This window comes from Diadema antillarum, unplaced genomic scaffold (assembly GCF_040938485.1).
Source record: "Diadema antillarum isolate AM-2024a unplaced genomic scaffold, OU_Dant_1.0 scf00000015, whole genome shotgun sequence".
Taxonomy (NCBI): Eukaryota; Metazoa; Echinodermata; class Echinoidea; order Diadematoida; family Diadematidae; genus Diadema; species Diadema antillarum.
The window spans coordinates 3,263,382-3,281,319 of record NW_027270904.1 but is presented as its reverse complement, the minus strand read 5'-3'; the positions used below and the strand labels follow the sequence as shown (position 1 = coordinate 3,281,319).

The 17,938-nt window shown below is 41.3% G+C and overlaps 1 protein-coding gene across 1 annotated transcript; it reads left to right on the top strand.

The window, feature by feature from the left end:
• The first annotated feature begins 22 nt into the window (after nucleotides 1–22).
• On the top strand, nucleotides 23–10,872 carry LOC139724542 (SET domain-containing protein 4-like). The gene is made up of 9 exons (XM_071635679.1): nucleotides 23–80; nucleotides 3,008–3,109; nucleotides 4,575–4,612; nucleotides 5,653–5,741; nucleotides 6,456–6,891; nucleotides 7,797–7,971; nucleotides 8,813–9,011; nucleotides 9,846–9,969; nucleotides 10,762–10,872. Exons 1-9 carry the CDS (start codon nucleotides 23–25, stop codon nucleotides 10,870–10,872), a joined length of 1,332 nt encoding a protein of 443 aa, XP_071491780.1.
• The last annotated feature ends 7,066 nt before the right edge of the window (nucleotides 10,873–17,938 follow it).

The following is a 17,938-nucleotide window of genomic DNA, read 5'->3' as shown; positions in this document are numbered from 1 at the left end:
TTTTCATTACGGCACTGCGACGATGTGGCGGAGACGTCTGAAAAAGAAGAGAGAGCGAGTTACACGGAACTCAAGAATTGGTACTTTTTTCTTCTCATTCCTTTCTATTCATGTTGGTTGCTCACATTGTATTTTTGTAAAGATTGTGGGCCAGATTGTGCCTTGCAGTACTCATATGGCGGCTTTGATCGGAGTACTGTACCAAAAAATAAGTGATCAGAATACTGTGGTCGCGTGACCTTTAATAATGGTCCCACGTGTGTATTTTTACGTTAGTATATATCGTATTTAAAAGCCTACATTCACAATCAAACTCAAAGGCTAATGAAGTGTCTAAAGGCCAAAGCAGTAAAAAAAAGGTGCCAAAACTAATCACATCCCAGATCCTCGTAAGTCATAGTCATACGATAGCCAAGGCAATTGTTTATGAGCATTACATACATGTGATGTCAAGTCACTGAATTTATTTAAAGAGAGCATGCATGATCAATGACATGACACTTGACAGGATCAGGACTCGGGAGAAGAAAACAAAATGGTTTGATTTTGATTGTTTAAACTTACTTTAATTTACTGTGTTGGTTGGTAATTCCACAGCGGAATCTACCCAACTATTTAATATATGGCTATGGCTATTACGCTACGTACTGTATACAAACAATTTTATACGCTGTTTCCTGAATTTCGCGAATCACAGTTGGACTAGCTGCAAATTTAACAACATGCAAAAATGTTGCTATTGTATGCGCTAGGGTAATACTATAGAATAATGCGTGCCATTTACAATAATCTCGGTGGTGTCAGTTCATGAAAACAGCATCTTGCGAAAATGACTGACCTCCTCATTCTGGAAACTATTTGTATGCGAAAATAACAGCTTATCATACAGTATTCTATATTGTTGCTATTGCATTGGTTGGTCATTGCATCGGACATTGTATTCTTGTAATTCATTTTTTAATAGAATAGATTAAATCATCTAATTGATTTTTATTTGATTTACATGTAGGGTAAGGGTGGGACCCTACCAGTATTCGGAGAGCTACCGGTATTCGGTCACTTATCACTAGTCACCAGCCAGTAAGTTCAACTGTTACAACACACGCAAATCACATCAATTCACATACTTGCACACTCATTCACAACAGGAAACTCCCATGTCCCCCTCCAAAAAATCCATCCGAAATCCCAAATTTTACTGTCAAAAGTGCAGAATCGGCGCTACTTTCCAAGCAGCAAGCCCAGTTTTAAGAGTACGGGTCGCCGAAAAAGCGCTAAAGATCGAGAAATACGTTGTTCTCTAGCGGGCTTTTTTGCTTATCGCAAGATTTGAGTGTGATGGTATCATCAAAAGTGCAAAAGAAAAACAAAATTTCCGTACGTGCCGATACAGTGTCTCAATGTACAAGGGTTGAATGCAAGTGCTGATTCCCCAGTATTCGGTCACCAACGGGCGCCGCAACATCGCCGATGCAATTTTGCGACAACAAGGTAGCGCGCGGCGCATTTTTCAGCTGCCTTGAACACGCATTGACTGCGAACGCACATATCGCATGACCAAATACTGGTTGCGGTGACCGTATTCTGGAGAATTTTCAAGGTGATATATGCTGGGATTTTGTGAAATTCTGTGTGATATTTAACAAAATGAAAATTGAGATTTAAGAAATTTGACATTTCACATGCATTGCTGTAGATATGATGTATGTATTTATTATTTTAGTTTGAAAAATATTGCAAAAAAGCTTAAGTGACTGAATACTGAGGGTGTTACCCTATATGTGACCCTGCACCACAAAACGAACAAAAAGTCACCAGACATGGATTTTTAGTTAGGGACAGATGCTGAAAGAGCAGACTGTAAGCTTTAAAATGATGTATAACTCAATTCAAATGGCCTCCCCTAACCTAAATACTGGAAAGAACGCACACACTCTGGAAAAGTGGGAACTGAGAAAAGAGTCTCTGAAGTACACGGTCTATTTAAGCGCTTAATCCTTACCAAGCCGCGTTAGCTGTGGGGTGAAAGGGACAAAACACAGGATGTAAAACCACCGGAGCAACAACAATGAAGGGATTATCAGATTAAGCTGAAATTGAGTATGTTCTATTGACACATTATGTTCATGATTAATGCCAACTTTCTAAGCAGTAGCTCTATCCTTCCACAAGTTATTAGACTTGAAAGTAAAGATTGTGCAAAGGAATTTAAGAATTGAAAAGGGGCCTCTATAAGACATCATTCTACTCTCTCTCAAAAAAGGGTTGTATAAAAACTGCTGAAAACACACATTCCCATTCATGTTATGATCCCAAACTAAAGAATAGTGTAGAAGAAGGATAACTCTTTCAGAAAATATGAAAAACTCAAGAATGACTTGATTGACCCATTTGACTTTTTTAGAGTTCTCACGTAAAATCGATGGGTGTGACTTTTTGTTCGTTTTAAGATACATGGTCACATATTATATAAATCATTTACTTTTGTATTTCAGGCTAAGCCTTGTACAATGTGATTTGTTGAGAGATGACTTTTTTTTTGGGGGGGGGGAGGGGGGTGGGTTGTACAAAATATAGGTCTGTAGAAGTGATTTATTCTGATTAATTATCTTCTTTTTTTGTAATCATACTATCTTCATGAGAAGAGCTATACATCCTACAGTGTATCACAAAGATGTACATTAGTATAATATTGTGCACTCCTTAAAGTTATAACAAGCACTGCAAGGTTATGAACAAAATTCTTTGTTATAATCACAGAAGTATAGATTCATATCCCCAAATTATTATGTCTAATGAATCTTTATAGAATACTTTGCTTGTAGGCTGTAACAAAGTTTCACTTAGTGTACACCTTTTATTCCTCAATTTTTCCTTCCTCTCATCAAAGTTACTTATAGCCTTTTATATCCCCACACTCGGTGGTCTTCTGTCTCCCCTTGCAACAATGACATTTGAAAGAACAATTTGGATTGTGACTGCTCTCAACATGTTCTTGTGATTGCAGTTTGTCTCGACCACGAGGAAGACTTCATTCTGCTCATGAAGTGGCTGAAGCAAAATGGTTTCCGATCTAGAGACTGCCACCTGAAACCAGCTTGTCTCCCAGGTAAAGTGACATGTGATGGTGTAGATTAGATAATCGATCAGACCTTGCATAGTTAGGATATCTGTACTGTACGTGGTATCACTTGCTTGAAAGTGTCTGTTATTTAATGCAGTGTGGGGAAAAACAAAAAAAGAATAAAAAATGATTAGATCATATTTAGCTACTGATGTATTGATTGGAGATGAACTGTTATTTTCTGCCTGTACTTCAGTTGACATGTGGTCAAATGTAAGTAATTTGAAAATGAAATATGTGTCCGTCAAACCCCTGTTAAAATTCAGAATGGCAGCTGGTTATATCCGATGCAATGGCTACCCCTTCAGTCTCTTTTGCCAGTTTCATTTTCTTTTTCTTCTTTGGGAATACTGTCCAACACCTCAATGCAGGGGCCAACCAGACAGGGGTGCACCAATGTTTATGGCACAGAGAGAGAATTTAGAAGTTAATTGCTTTGCTCTTTTACGCTGTGGAGAGCTGCTGTTTTAAAGGACAAATCCACCTTCATAGACATGTGGGTTGAGTGAAAGCAGAACTATTAGTAGAACACATCACTGAGAGTTTCTGCTCAGTCATGGCTGGATGAGAAGACTACTATGGCTTGTGACGTCACATTTGTACAACTATATAAAGAAAGAATAAAGAAAATTCAACATATTTTCACTTTTCTCGCATAACAAAAGAACACTCAACTTCTCTCTTTCAGAAGGCAGGGGGAATAATATTTCCCTTAAGAACCGTCAGTAACAAGTCGAAGAAGTATGCACTTTATTCAAAAAGTAGAGTTTTGTGAAATTCTCTTTTGTTTTCCTTATATCGTTGTACGCATGTAACATCATACATACTAGTCTTCTCATCCAGCAGTGACTGTGCAGATACTTTAGAAATTCATAACTTTGGAACAGATTGTCAAATTTTCCCCAAACTCTCACTGATGTGTTCTTCTAGTAGTATTGTTGCATTCACTCAATCCACGTGTATATGAAGGTGGACTTGTCCTTTAAAAGTATCTGTGTTTTAATGTCAGTGACTGTCAATTGCAATGCATGCCACTCTGTCGTGGTCCTTGATATGAATGAATACTTGTAACAGTTTGTAATTGCAGTGATTGGCATGTCCGTGAAAAAGATGATTTCTGTACATTGTAGAACGCTTTGGACAGATGCAGGGCTTTACATGGTTTCTTAGGATGCATTGAATGCTGTAATCAAACCTCAGAAATCCGCCACATTCATCAAGAAAGATGCAATGTGTATAATGAACTGTGCATATTAATATTGTCATTGGTTGGTCTGGAGGTGTTCTGTATGTGTTGCTCTTTGTGTAAGCTGTGTTCACAATTGATGAGGTAGTGACTTTAGTGTAATGATTTTAACTCTGTGATCTCATTGCATTCTAATGCTCTATAGGGATTCCAAACTTGTTATAGTTGTGGACTTCATTTTGTCATGCTCTCTTTTCTTAACAGAAACAGGCAGGGGTTTGGTAACTACTAGAAAGTTAAAGGTATGTATACAAACAGAGAGTTGGAAGCAGCTCACACTATCCCCCATGTTTACCGTAAGATCACAAACATAATCAGATTTCTGTAAACACGCATACTTTTGTCTAGTTGACCTCTTCTTGAAAAGGATCATGTACACACCCATCATCAGTAGACAGCAAGGCTGATAAGGTCCAGTAGTGATCATATCAATATGAATATGATACAAAACATACATCATACAATATGATACAATATGAATTTTGTTCAGATGTGCTGAGTTATATGAAAAGCATTTACCATTTGCAAATGAAACAAAACCCAGCTTAAGTGCTTCAAAATAGTTCTAAAATGTGAGTTCGGGATAGAAAAAACTAATGTAAAATTTTAATCAGTGTGATCAATTAATGTTGAGTTTTGTTAAATGTACAAAATTTTATCAATAGTTGTGATAAAACTTTATAGAATAAACCATCTACAGTTATGGTTTATTGAGAAAAATAGTGATATCTCCTTATATTTTAGGCTTTATAGGTAGATTTATATACAATTCAATAATTTTTTATACAACTGGCCTAGACATGTTTAGGCCAATTGTATCACAAAATATCCTACATATGCCATATAGATATGCATCAAATGTGATAACGCAAGCATTTTCTAAATCACTGCTCCCAATCATAAACAGTACCTTTAATAAGTTCAGTTAGTGAGATGTAGTGTGTGAATTTTTGTAGAGCTGTGCAGTGGGCTGCAAACACTGATTCACAATAGGTTGTAGCGCAATTTGCTGTAATTTAGGTCTTTCTTCTTTTTACTTTGTTTTTGTTTTTTGCTTTTTGCTGCAAAGTTTTAAACACCTTCAGATTCCAGGTTTTGTTTCAGTTGAATTGGAAGTTATTTTGAATGTCTGTGGTATAATTTGGTAATCTTCAACATTTTGAATTGTTGAATTTTCCAGGATGAATGCATTAAAATTGATTTGTAATCACAAGATTCAAGAAAAATTCTTAACCACCAATTTAAGGTATGCTAGGGTGTATCTGTTTCTCTCTGTCTTTAGGCTGGTGATACCCTTCTTGAGATTCCTTGCCACCTTCTGATAACAGCCCAAAGCATCCTAGAAACAGAGTTGGGATCTGTTATCAAAAGGTATGTCTTCATGTCATCACATCAATGGTACTTCAGGCCATACAGTCATAGAGCTTGAGGCACCCTTGTCTTGACCTTTAGAATATGGTTATCAGCTCAACAAAGAATGCCATCACATTGCAACTGATTGACAAATTACCCTTCATAGACATTTGTAAACAAGCACCAATTATTCAGTATTTTCATAGTACATTGTAGTAGCCATGCTAAAAAATCATGGGCATGTACATACTGGGGTTGGACTCAAACCAACGATCTTGTTTGTACTAGATGTGAGTCATATCCACCAGACTACTGAGCTTCCGCCCAACAGCCAGTGCTGGTTCAGATCCCTGATAGCTGTGGGTACTGCACATTTGATAGTGAAATTGATGAATTCTTGCAAATTAGTGAATTCTTAATGCAAGAATTCATTGACTTGAGTACATGTGACCATAAGATTACTTTTCTTTACTTTCTTAAAAGAGATGAATTATATTTCAATATTTGTGCGGGAGACAAGTTCATGGCCTTCAGCATTTGACCTCAGCTTGAGCATAATGAACAGCTGCCAGCAGTACTTTCCTAAATTGTTTTTGACTCGGCAATTATTTCTGTCAATTCTGCACCCATATGAGCCAGAATGCCCTCCTAAATCAAGAAAAATTGCTCTGAATCAGAGGTACACATTGACATGATATGTAACTTGGCTGCAATTTCTGTCTTGACCAAAAGGCAAACCAGGAAGCCAACACCTCAGCAGGTGATGTGCACCTTCCTTCTCACAGAAAGGTCAAAGGGTAACGCTTCGTTTTGGTACCCGTACATCAACGTCCTTCCCACACACTTCACAACGCCGGCGTGCTGCTTCCGTGACCGGTCAGTCTCAAGCTACCTCCCGGAGCCAGTGAAGACACAGTTTCTCCATCAGTACCAACGCATCCAGTCAGCATTCTCAAATGCTACCCAGCTGTTTGAAGATGTAGAGAGAACTTTCCCACAATACCACGGCCTCTTTGACTTTTCATCATTTCTGTGGGCCTGGTTTGTCATCAACTCGAGATCTGTGTACATTGAGCCAGGAGATTGTGAATATCTAGATCCCAGCGTGAAGGATCAATGTGCGTTAGCTCCTTTCCTGGACTTGCTGAACCACTCTCCTACAGCAGATGTGAGTGCCAAGAGTTTATGATAGCAGGAGTGTAAGGTATTGACAGCTGCTGACCACAGGAACGTGAAATTGAAAAACAAAACCTGAAGTAAAAATTGATACAGTGTGGTCAAAGTGTTAGCTGCATAGTACTAGAGACACTGAACTGGTTTCTGTGGCTAGGTTATTGAAAAACTGAACAAAACAAAACAAAAAAACAAACAAATGAGGTTCAAATCTGCTAGCACACTGTGGTTCTAAATGGCAGAACTTGTTATTCTCCTCTTCTTAATATTTTGTATTTCTAGGCAGGGGCATAAGAAAATTAAATGTCGATGCTGAAAGTGAGAGATATTAAAACAATGTGTCACTTTTCCACACTTTAAAACCACACCTACAGATTTGAAAAATTTTCTCACATCAGGTCAGAACTGATTGCTGAAACAAAAATTTACCATGATTTAAAGAAAAAAAAGCCAAACAATATTTTGTTGAAAAAAGGGTATCCTTGTCAATACATTGAAAAGCTTCAATTTGTTGAAAGATGAAATTGAAGAAGACCGTGTGCAACTTAAGTTTGTAGTAGTTTGATAAATGAATTTGACGGAAGCACATGTTAAGTTTCAACATAGAGCACAGCAGTTGCAATTTATAGACTTTTGCATTGCATTTTAATGATATAATATTGTGCATTATTTTGTTATTTTTCCACTGGTCCTACCCTGTTATGCTTTTGAACCAGTATGGAGTTGAATGAGAAAACAACATATACCAGTGCATGGGAGCAGGCTCATGTAGACTCTGTTAATTTTGTGAAATGATGGAGAAAGTGCTTGAATGTTTATGAGAAAACAACAATATTGCGACTAAGTTAGGCACTTATACTCGATGGTAGTCATTTAGAGTCTCTTCTTGATTGAATGTAGATATGTGCAGGACTGGATTTGGATGCCAACTGCTACCGGATTACGACCCAAGACCGCTATGATGCCTTTAGCCAAGTCTTCATCCACTATGGTCCCCATGACAACGCTGCCCTTCTTCTGGAGTATGGATTTGTCATTCCAGAGAATCCTCATGATGTTGTTTTCTTTAGTCTCGGTAAGCTTTGATATTTCAATTTTTGTATTTATTACTACAGTGCACTCCCGTTATAATGAACACAGTTCTAACAAAATTCCGGTTACAAGAAAGTAAAAATTCAGGCAGAAAAATTATCTGCTCTTTGTTCTTTATTGTTTATTTGTACGGTTATAATGAAATTTCGATATAACGAAAGAAAACTGCCAGTCCCAAGGACTTTGTTATAAATAGGAGTCCACTGTATTTATTTTTATGTTGTGTGTTTTGCCGTATATTTTACAGAAGAGGTACGTAAGCTCATGTGTGAAGCCCAACAATACATGAAAGTCTCTCAACCTCTAATACAAAGATATCAAAGTTCTGATGCACAAGTTTGTGCCATTTCTCAAAATGCTTATAGGGTGCTTTATGTTTGACTGCAACAGGATATCTTAGCCAGGTCCGTCATCCATTACTGTAAAACCGAAATTTTTTGCGTGCATAAAACTTTTGCCAATATCATGAGGAGCCAAGATTGGCAAAAATAAAATATACCTGAAAGGTTTTGTCTGTACAATGCATTGAATGCCCATGACAATTTGTGAAAGTTTCATGTCGCAAAAAAGGCTGGCGGCTCAAATTCGTGAAAAGTTATTCATCCCGTAATTGTTTCTGGTTTTACAGTTCTTCGAAAGTGACTATATTCACATTGTTTCAATATTAACCGATTTGAGACCGCAGGGTGTACATTGTGTTTTATATAATGCAGGTCATGAACTGCCATTTACAGAAACACTTTAAATGACTAAATCTCACCTGCTTTGAATTAGAGGAAATGTCCAGATTTATACAATATTGAGTATATTCTCTACCTCATTAGATGCTGTCATGGATGCTGTGAAGTGGGTACGGGGCAAACATGGTCAGATGGCCCAGAACAGTGGCAACAGCATGTGGGAGAGAAAGGCGGCCATTTTGGAGTCGGAGTCCATGCACAAAGACTTGTCATGCAGCCAAGAGGGTCCCTCGTGGGCACTTCGGATGGCCCTCCGTGTCCTCTGCATGGACTATCAAGAACTGTGAGTGTGCATTCCTTAAAGCATGGAATGTCTAGAGGCTGATTTGGGCTGTGTTTGGTATGGTAGCTTCAAATCTAAAAAACACATGGTGGGCAAACTGGGGAGGGGGGGGGGGGGGCACTCTCTGTAGTTACACCCGATTTGCAATGGTTGTGCACATGCACATGTATGCACTTGAAAGAAACAATTGCCTACTCTCTCTTTCATTGATACTGATAACAAGTGACTGGCTGATTTGTAGTACTTTTCTACCACTTTACTAGTGGATGAATGCTTTTGTTTCAAGAGGCAGGCTAATTGAAATATGCCATTGTGCAAATACTGCATCAGTGTTCCATTTGATGCCTTGGTGTCTCAAATGCTCATGCGTGCACAATGATTTTAATAGCAGTGTATGAAAGCTCCCCTGTACACATAAACTGTAGGCTCATACTTTGTCAAAGTTTCACATGCTTCAGTTTGAAGTTTGCATAATCTGTAGATGCAGCGCTTTCTGTAAGTGCAAAACTTAATCCATACACATGTATATTCAAAATATTTCGCAAGCATGACATTCTGGAAGTCAGGCCTTGTGAAACAATTTTACAAGTGATTGAATTCTAGCTAAACACAATGGCGAAATGAAGAATTATCATTGATCCTTTTTCAAGAAACAAAGTAAAGGTCTTCCAACCTTGAAGAGGATGTAAACTGCATTTGCATTAAGGGAGAAACTATTTTAGCAGGTTTTTAATTCTTGCAGACATCTGTTGACTTGTAAATTTGTGAAAATACAAACCACTGTGAAATACTATGCCCCCAATCTATTATTCTGTCCTCCTTGTTACGCGGCAGACGAAGCTGGAAGAGGATGATAGGAGGTGAGGGCGCCATCATGTCATCTTCACGTCTCCTCATCTCGTTGGCACTTCAGAAATTAACGGATGATGCCATTGAAGAGGTTCTCTCCAAGCTCAAGGTAGGATTCGTCACTTGAAGCAGGCTAACCCTTGTCTTCTCTGAATGACAAAGTGCTGAGCAATAGAGAATGCAATATTAGTGTATAAGCCGTTATTTTTGCGTACAGATATTTTTGCGAATTGGGAGGTCACAGTCATACGAATTCACACTGACGCTATTTTAAATGCATTGTTACCCTGGCCTATGGCAACATTTTTGTGTGTTGTTCAATTTGCAATCCAACTGTGATTCGTGTGATTCGCGAAAATTAAATCCTCGCGAAAATAACAGCTTATACAGTTGGTGTATTTTGAACAAGTTTTACAGCATTGATTGATCGGAAAATAGATGTCAATTTTCTGTGCTTATTGACTTGTTGGAGTATAATGAACTTTTCTGAGTACTTAAGTGCTGCTGATTGTGTAATTTTCACAACAATCAGATCCATCTATCAACCCACACAACTGTACAGATTGTTACTGCCTTAAACTTTAGACTGTATGGCAAAATGGCTTCAATATTTGTTGCCAAATGTTAAAGAAAAGGTTGCATGCATTTGCAGTTGTAGCCACCTCTTGAAGAACCTGTGTCTCTTGCATACATGTTGTATCAAATTTTCCACAACGCCACAAACTAGCTGGTGAGAATTGGCCATTTGTAGCTTCTTTCTGTCTGTCTTTCTGTAGGTTTGATTGGTTTTGAAGAATAGGAGTATGAGAGAGAGAGGTGAAGATATAGCATGCGTAACAGCCATTGTCTACAAGTACATTAACAGTGGTCTACGTTTGATTTCTCATTGTTTTCGTTTCAGACTTTCCATCATCCTAGTGAAGTGAGTGAGGAATATCTTCAACCCATCAAACTCCTTTGGGAAGAGAGGCTAAAAATTCTTCATGCCACAGAAGCAGTCATACAGACATGATGCTAAGCAGTTTAGCACGGGACTTTTCTTTATCGAGATAAGTCTCTTCAGTGTTACCACTGCTCTACCAGAGCATCCGGTCATTATTATTACCAGGTGTAATAATATATGACAGAGTGAAATAATGTATGACAGAACTTACAATATTGCCAGGTACCTACAGTGTATTTATACTCCTGGGTTGAGAGGGACGTAGTGGGTATAAACATCTTGTCCAAGGACGTAGGCACTTGATGGGATTCAATCTCAGGACTTCCAACTGGGAGTCAAGCATCTTGCTCACTACGCCACAGTACTCCCAGTGCTGTTCTGGATTATTGATCTGCTCTTATACGGCATCCAGTGTGCATGTGAAGATCATCTCTGATTCCATGTTTAGTGTTGTTGAGACCTACTGTGTTACTACTCTCTGTAGCAATTACCTTCCTTTTTTTTTTTATTGTCATTCAGTTGTGTATTGGTATCACCCCCCCCCCCCTCCCCCAAGATAATCATGCCAGTGGTCAGGTACTGTTTTCATGGAGGGCCTCAATGATTAAACACACTCCAAAATAACACAGTACAAGCCACATAATCACATAGTAAGCACGATTGTTACACTGATGTTGACATGCTTTTGAACATTATCTTGTCTTTTGCAAAGTCAGTTGTGATAGTGTTCAATATAAATGATTATCATCTATATAGGACATTTTAGCGGCGCATTAAAAACGCGTATTTTAGTCCGCTCAATTTTAACCGTTCAATATCAGAGCATATTGAACGAAATGCATAGGCCAACGTATTAATTCCCCATAGGCTACCATTGTTACTTGCTTTTCAAGATCACACCATATTCAATTCTGTCTCGTCTATTGCGCGAGCGCTTACTGAATGCGCGATACCAGGGAATATTGCACTCGTTATGGTAAATATTGCATTCATCTTCGAGTCATGCAATATTGGCCCTAACTCGTGCAATATTCCCTGGTATCCCTTTCATAGCCATTCAATATACATTGTAATATAATTATCATCTATATAGGACGTTTTAGCGGCGCATTAAAAACGCGTATTGTACTCCGCTCAATTTTTACCGTTCAATATCAGAGCATATTGAACGAATCACATAGACCAATGTGTAATTCCCCATAGTCTACCGTTGTTACTTGCCATTCAAAGATCACACGATATTCAATTCTGTCTCGTTTATTGCGTGAGCGCTTGCTGAATGCGCAAACGCTTGCTACTAGTACGCGTCATTTTGTTACATTTTTCACAAGCGCGCAAACATCTTGCCAGTTGTTTGTTTCATACGCAGTTTTAGGGGCTTCCCCTTTTCAGCGCTGGGTGGGACTGCCGAGTCAACTTCAACGACGAGTAGAAGCCGGGTAATTTTGTGCAGTTCATGGTTTCTCTACTTGATTGTATAGATGAGAATAATTATATTGGATGGCCTTGATTCATGGAATACCGGGGAATATTGCACTCGTTAGAGTCAATATTGCACTCATCTTTGATTCGTGCAATATTGGCCCTAACTCGTCCAATATTCCCTGGTATCCCATTCATAGCCATCCAATATAATATAAATACTGACCTTGACTCGGGGACATATTTAACATTTATGCAGCAAAGTCGAGTCGTAGCTGTGAAATCCCCCTCCTGACACCATGTGTAGCAAAGTTTTGGGGTTTGAAATGTCCTCACCTTTGTGTTTGTGTGGGTGTGTGTGTCCGTTGGTTACGTGTCTACCACTCCAGAGAATTGAGATAGAGGACCCAAGGTATGTGAAGTTTCCCACAGTCTCCAGCACATGCTCATCAATGGCGATGGTTGGGGGATGGTCTGTGCCCTGAGCCATGACGTTCGTCTTCTTCAGGCTGATATGGTGATCCCAAACTCCTTGCTGGCAGCGGAGGAACTTCTGACGAGCTGCTACAGTCCATGTTCTGTGTGCAAAACTAGGGCTGCATCATCCGCGAAGAGCATCTCGTGGATGAGCACCTCTCTCTCTCTCCGTGCCTGCTGAAGGGGGCTCAATGGAGGTCATCAGTGTGTTCTCTCAGGCGAAGCCGACACCATGTTGACGGGGTTCCTCAGGGGGTCTGCCTCGCCAGAAGAAGGTGTAGCTCTGTTCTCTAAGGGTGCCACTGCCTGCAAGCCTCGTCTCCTGCAAGCATGCAATATCTACACCTAACTGAGAGAGCTCTCTGTCGATGACGGCCGTTTTCCTGGCATTGTCAACCTGTTGGATGTTGGGGGAGAGGCCAGGACACATGGTCCTGACATTCCAAGTAGCTATGCAAAGACATGGAATCTTCAAAAGTTTTCTTTTCCGTTTGTTTTTAGCAGGTGCAATGTTTTTTGGCCCATTCTTCGAGTAAAAACTCTACTCTCCATGCACCTAGTGGAGCAAATGAGCCATGGCGGAACAGCACCTAACTGGCTGGGGGCTGCCCAGCTTAAGGCGGGCGGTAGCTGTTCATTGGGACTACGATGGTCCCTCCCACCGTCAGAGATGGCCCCTGGCGCCCGCTACCTTTGCCAATCAGTTGGACTTATAACCGGTATCTGCACATCTGCCGTGTTGTGTCGGCACCTTTCAGTGACGCTGGAGTGTCCTCTCCAGTGGAACTACGTAGCCTGGGCAGGGTGTTTAGAGGACGAGCTGTTGTCCAGGCAGCAAGCCCCCACTCTCCACGCAATTGGCGAATCCAAGGGAATGACAAGTGTCGATACAGCTTGGGCACCAACGGCGTCGCAGGAGTTGCCGGAATGACGTTGTGTTGCCAGACCGCCTTCGGGACTCCGTCTCCTGATTTTCTGTCTGGGTTTACTCCCATAGCCTTTCCCAGAAGGGGTTTACCGCAAGGCAGCGGTGGTTTTGAAATCAGAGATTCCTTCTCCTAGATGGGCTGTCATCCCAGACTGACGAGCCCCATCTGCCCGAAGCGACTGGTTTTAAGGCGCCAGTGACCCGCCTTTCGTCCCCTTCTTGTCAGTGGAAACAGGCTCGCCGGACTCGGACTCATAGCTGAACTGGTACTGCAAATGTAACGGTGGGAGTACCAGCTGGAACGTGCTCACGTCGAACCTCATATTCTGGTCTGGAAACTCTTCATCGGAAATTCCTGCATCGTCTACAGCAGCAGCAGCAGCAGCATCAGAAGCTTGTGATTGTGTCTGATCAGACTCTTCATCAGAAATTCCTGCATCGTCTGCAGCAGCAGCAGAAGCTTGTGGTTTTGTCTGATCGGACTCTACATCAACCATTCTTTCCTCGTCTGCAGCAGCAGCAGAAACTTGTGGCTGTGTCTCATCAGCCACAGGCAGCAGGTACAGGCACGACCGCCGCATGAACCTGTATGCTTTAAGCTTTCGAGGATTGTCAACCTCTGGGGGGAGGTTGACTATCCTCTTGTCTTGAACAGTGCGGCAAAGCTTGTAGCCACCAGTTATCTGAAATTCCGTCCAGAGTGTTTCATTGAACTCTTGGGCCGTCATTGCCAGCTCAACAAGTTTTTTCGTGTGAATTCCACCTGATCTTGTAGCCTGACTTAGGGAAATAACTCTGCTATTAGGCAGCAGACCAACATGGATTGTTGTGTTCTGGCTCCGACCTGCCCGGGGACCTGCCCTCCTCCTTCTCTGCCTTTCCGTCCTTGGAGATGAGCGACGAAACAGTCTGTCCACGAGGGGTTGTCTCGTTGACTGCTGAACTTGGCCAGGTTGACTAGATGAGGCAATACTGGCACCAACATTATCACTGGTAGCTGGTGCCGCTGGTACAGAGCCTATGCGAGAGAGATCAAGGACCTGCGCTGTCACCTGCTGTTCATTCTGTTGTTGTCTCTCAATGCTCCTTTGTCTTTCGATGCCATCTTTCAGTCGAGAGAGCAGTCTTTCTAAGTTGTCCCTCATGGTTGGCAAGAGGAGGCAGTACTACTTGGTTTTTGTCAACCAGTTCCGAAAACTACCACCAAAACTGGAACCTTTGAAAATGTCACCATTCTTATGGTTTTTATAATACCAATCACTCTTTATGCGACCATCAAACGCTATATACATCTTGTTAACACCACCTGATGCTACCTTGGGAAAATCGTATAGAACACGTGCATCCAGCATCAATACAACCAACTCAAAGTATGAAAAGAAGTGGGGTAGGGCTAAACTACCAAAGACCAGCCCTCTCGGAGTGATAGTACCAGTCGCAATGTTTATACGAATCATATTTCTACTGAATATTTCTAATTAATATCTGCTCTTTCAACACCTAGTATCGCTTTAATTACAAACTTCTCCACTTCTTGGAACCAGCTATTCCATCTGCAAATTATGACCCTTAAATTCAACAAACTAGCAGATGTATCCTACGTGATATCACCGCTTCTTTGTAGGCATACTCTCATACATGTTTCCTTTGTCCAAACTCGACATTATATCACCAATATCCTTGATAACAGTCAAAGTGGTAATACTCATCGCGTTCTGTCCTCGGGAAATGTCCAGTTATGATAAATTAATGTCCTTGTTTAATTGGAGAAATTCATAGTTAATGTCCATATTTGCCCATCTCTACCAATTCTCGCTCCGCTATTTCTCCTCGAAGGTGTCCGTTATCACTTCCAGGAATTCGTCACTGGTAGTTATGTACCTCTCAGTCCTCGGGGGCCACGTTCCCCCTGCCCGCAATACCAGCGTCTCGGTAGCACTGATGTTATCGGTGAAACTGGTCCCTTCTCTGCGATGTAGCTGGCCCAGCCTCTCTTGGAGGATCTCCCCCTTTATGTCAGTCGGTGAGACCTGGACCCCGACATCACTAGTTTCCGGGGCTTTTACTGTAGGTGCCACGTCCTTGATCACCACCCGTCTCCTCCCGCATGACAGGTCGAGGAGCCCGCTGCCATAGTTGACCTCATTGTCTATCACTGGGGTGCTGTTCCTCTCGGGGGTGACGCACCTCTCCGGGGTGCGCCGGGAAGAGGTTGAAACAGGGGATGCATGGGGGGGGGGGGGGGATGGGCTTCTGCTTTTCGTCGACGGTGCCTTCCTAGACTTTACAGGGCATAGACTTGGGTCTTAAGGTGTAACCGACCTGGAGCTATGTCAGAAGCATGCGTTCCATAGTGTCGTTCCAGTTCTAGTTTGTGCAGGGTATGGAACGAACACGGATAACATCTGAATTTCCGAGTGTGTGCGTCAAACTCGTGTCGCTTCATCGAGGTCTTACTAGAAAATGATCGACGGCACACCTTGCAGTGGTAAACTTCCTCCTTATCTGAACGGGACCTTTATTTGCTTGTGGTAGCTATCGTTCTGTTCAACGATAAATGTTAGTCAAACGTTAATTGTATCTTTAACAAAAACCCTCACATTCGTGCATGATGCATCTTGTAGCTGGTTTGTTTGAAACTGGTATATGTCATAGTTCACAGTCTCAGCGTCTTCTCCCCTTTTCGGTGTCAGCTGCCAAACACTGGCGATGCTGCTACTTGGTACTACAGTTGATTAATGATACTCGGAGTGGAAGACTTCCTTCGCCGACCGGCAGAATTCCATGCGGTCTTAAGGCTACGTTTACATGGTGCAATGGACGACGTTCACCTGTCTGAGATGAAGTGAAATTGGCGGGTTAGGCATTCTAGATTTGGGTAGTGAACACGTCGACATACTGTTGAGAGTGAGGCACATGCGCAGTAGCCCTTTCGTTGCAGGCAGACATGATCTCGACATCATCCACTAGTGCACGTTCACTGAAATCTTAAACTCCCTATTGGCAAACCACATACAAGTAGACATGCAATCTACAATAGGTTGTGGATGTTGACTTCTGTTCCAGCCTTTTTGAAAAATTGTTTATTCCACACTGACGTAATGATTTCCAATGGGTGCTTTCTTGGAGACAAGATACAGTATAGGGTGCTGAGTAAAGCTAGGTTGTTACTTGCAAATTTTGTTACGGGGCTTGCTCTGGATCCTGAAATGCCCAGTCATGTTGGGATGCCACAGCTGCTTGCTGGACTTGGAGTGCTGGGAAAGGAAGGGGATGTGAAATGAAGATTTGAAATACTGGTGGAAACTTCTGTTTGCTACTATAAGTTACATCTTAGCCATATATATCAACACAAGAATTTGGGGTCAATTTAACATGTGTCACAAAATCAATGCTCATTTAAGTTTAACATATTAACTATTCTTCTTCATGCCCATGCACATGATGTTCGTTAGAAATCTTCGTCATGTGGAACACAGCCTCTGTCTGCTTATCCTGATCCATCGATTTGACATGGTGTACCAGTTCTAAATTCACTTCATTAGTAAATACAGCAGGTGAAGCTTTCTTTGCACCTCTGAACCTGACAATATTCTTATCTGGTTCGGCCATGGAACGCTTTCTTGTCTTCCTCGTCATAGGCTTTGGGACTGTAGGCTCTAGGCGTGCGTCATTTTTAATGTGCTGTACAGCAATGCCGTTGGTGTTGTGGGTGGTGCCCTTGCCCGACAGCGTTTGCTTCTCGAAGTCGTTATTATCCCAGATGAGTGTGGTAAATGTAGACTTCTTAAGAATTGATGGAAGAGCATCACCCCCTCTTTGCATTTCAAGCTGGGCAAGTGCATTGTCATGTTCTAAGACAGAAGTGTGTGATACACTGTAGCCAAAGCCATTGATGAGCCCTATCAGCTTTGTAGACCCACTAAGGTGTCTTACCTCTAGCTGCCATAGCCAGAGATGTGTGTTTAGGCATATTGCTTTCTTCCCCTTTGATGCAAGGTAGACGATGTCTTGTGCTATTGCAAGTACACGCCAAGTTTCTGCATCATTGAAATTTGAGAATTTCAGTTCAGTCTAACACATATCTGAACGATATAGCTTCTTGACAAGTTCAGATGGTTCACTGGCTGTGAGTGCTGTTCGGAAAGAACTGGCTATAGGATCGAGAGGGTGAAGGTGGCAGTTGAGTTTATTGAGATGTTTATTCCAGTTTAATCCAACACAGATTGTTCCATGATTGACAGCTGCATGGTCTGTCGTGGTATTAGAAATGTGATTAATCATTGTTTAGAGAGTGTCTTCAAAATT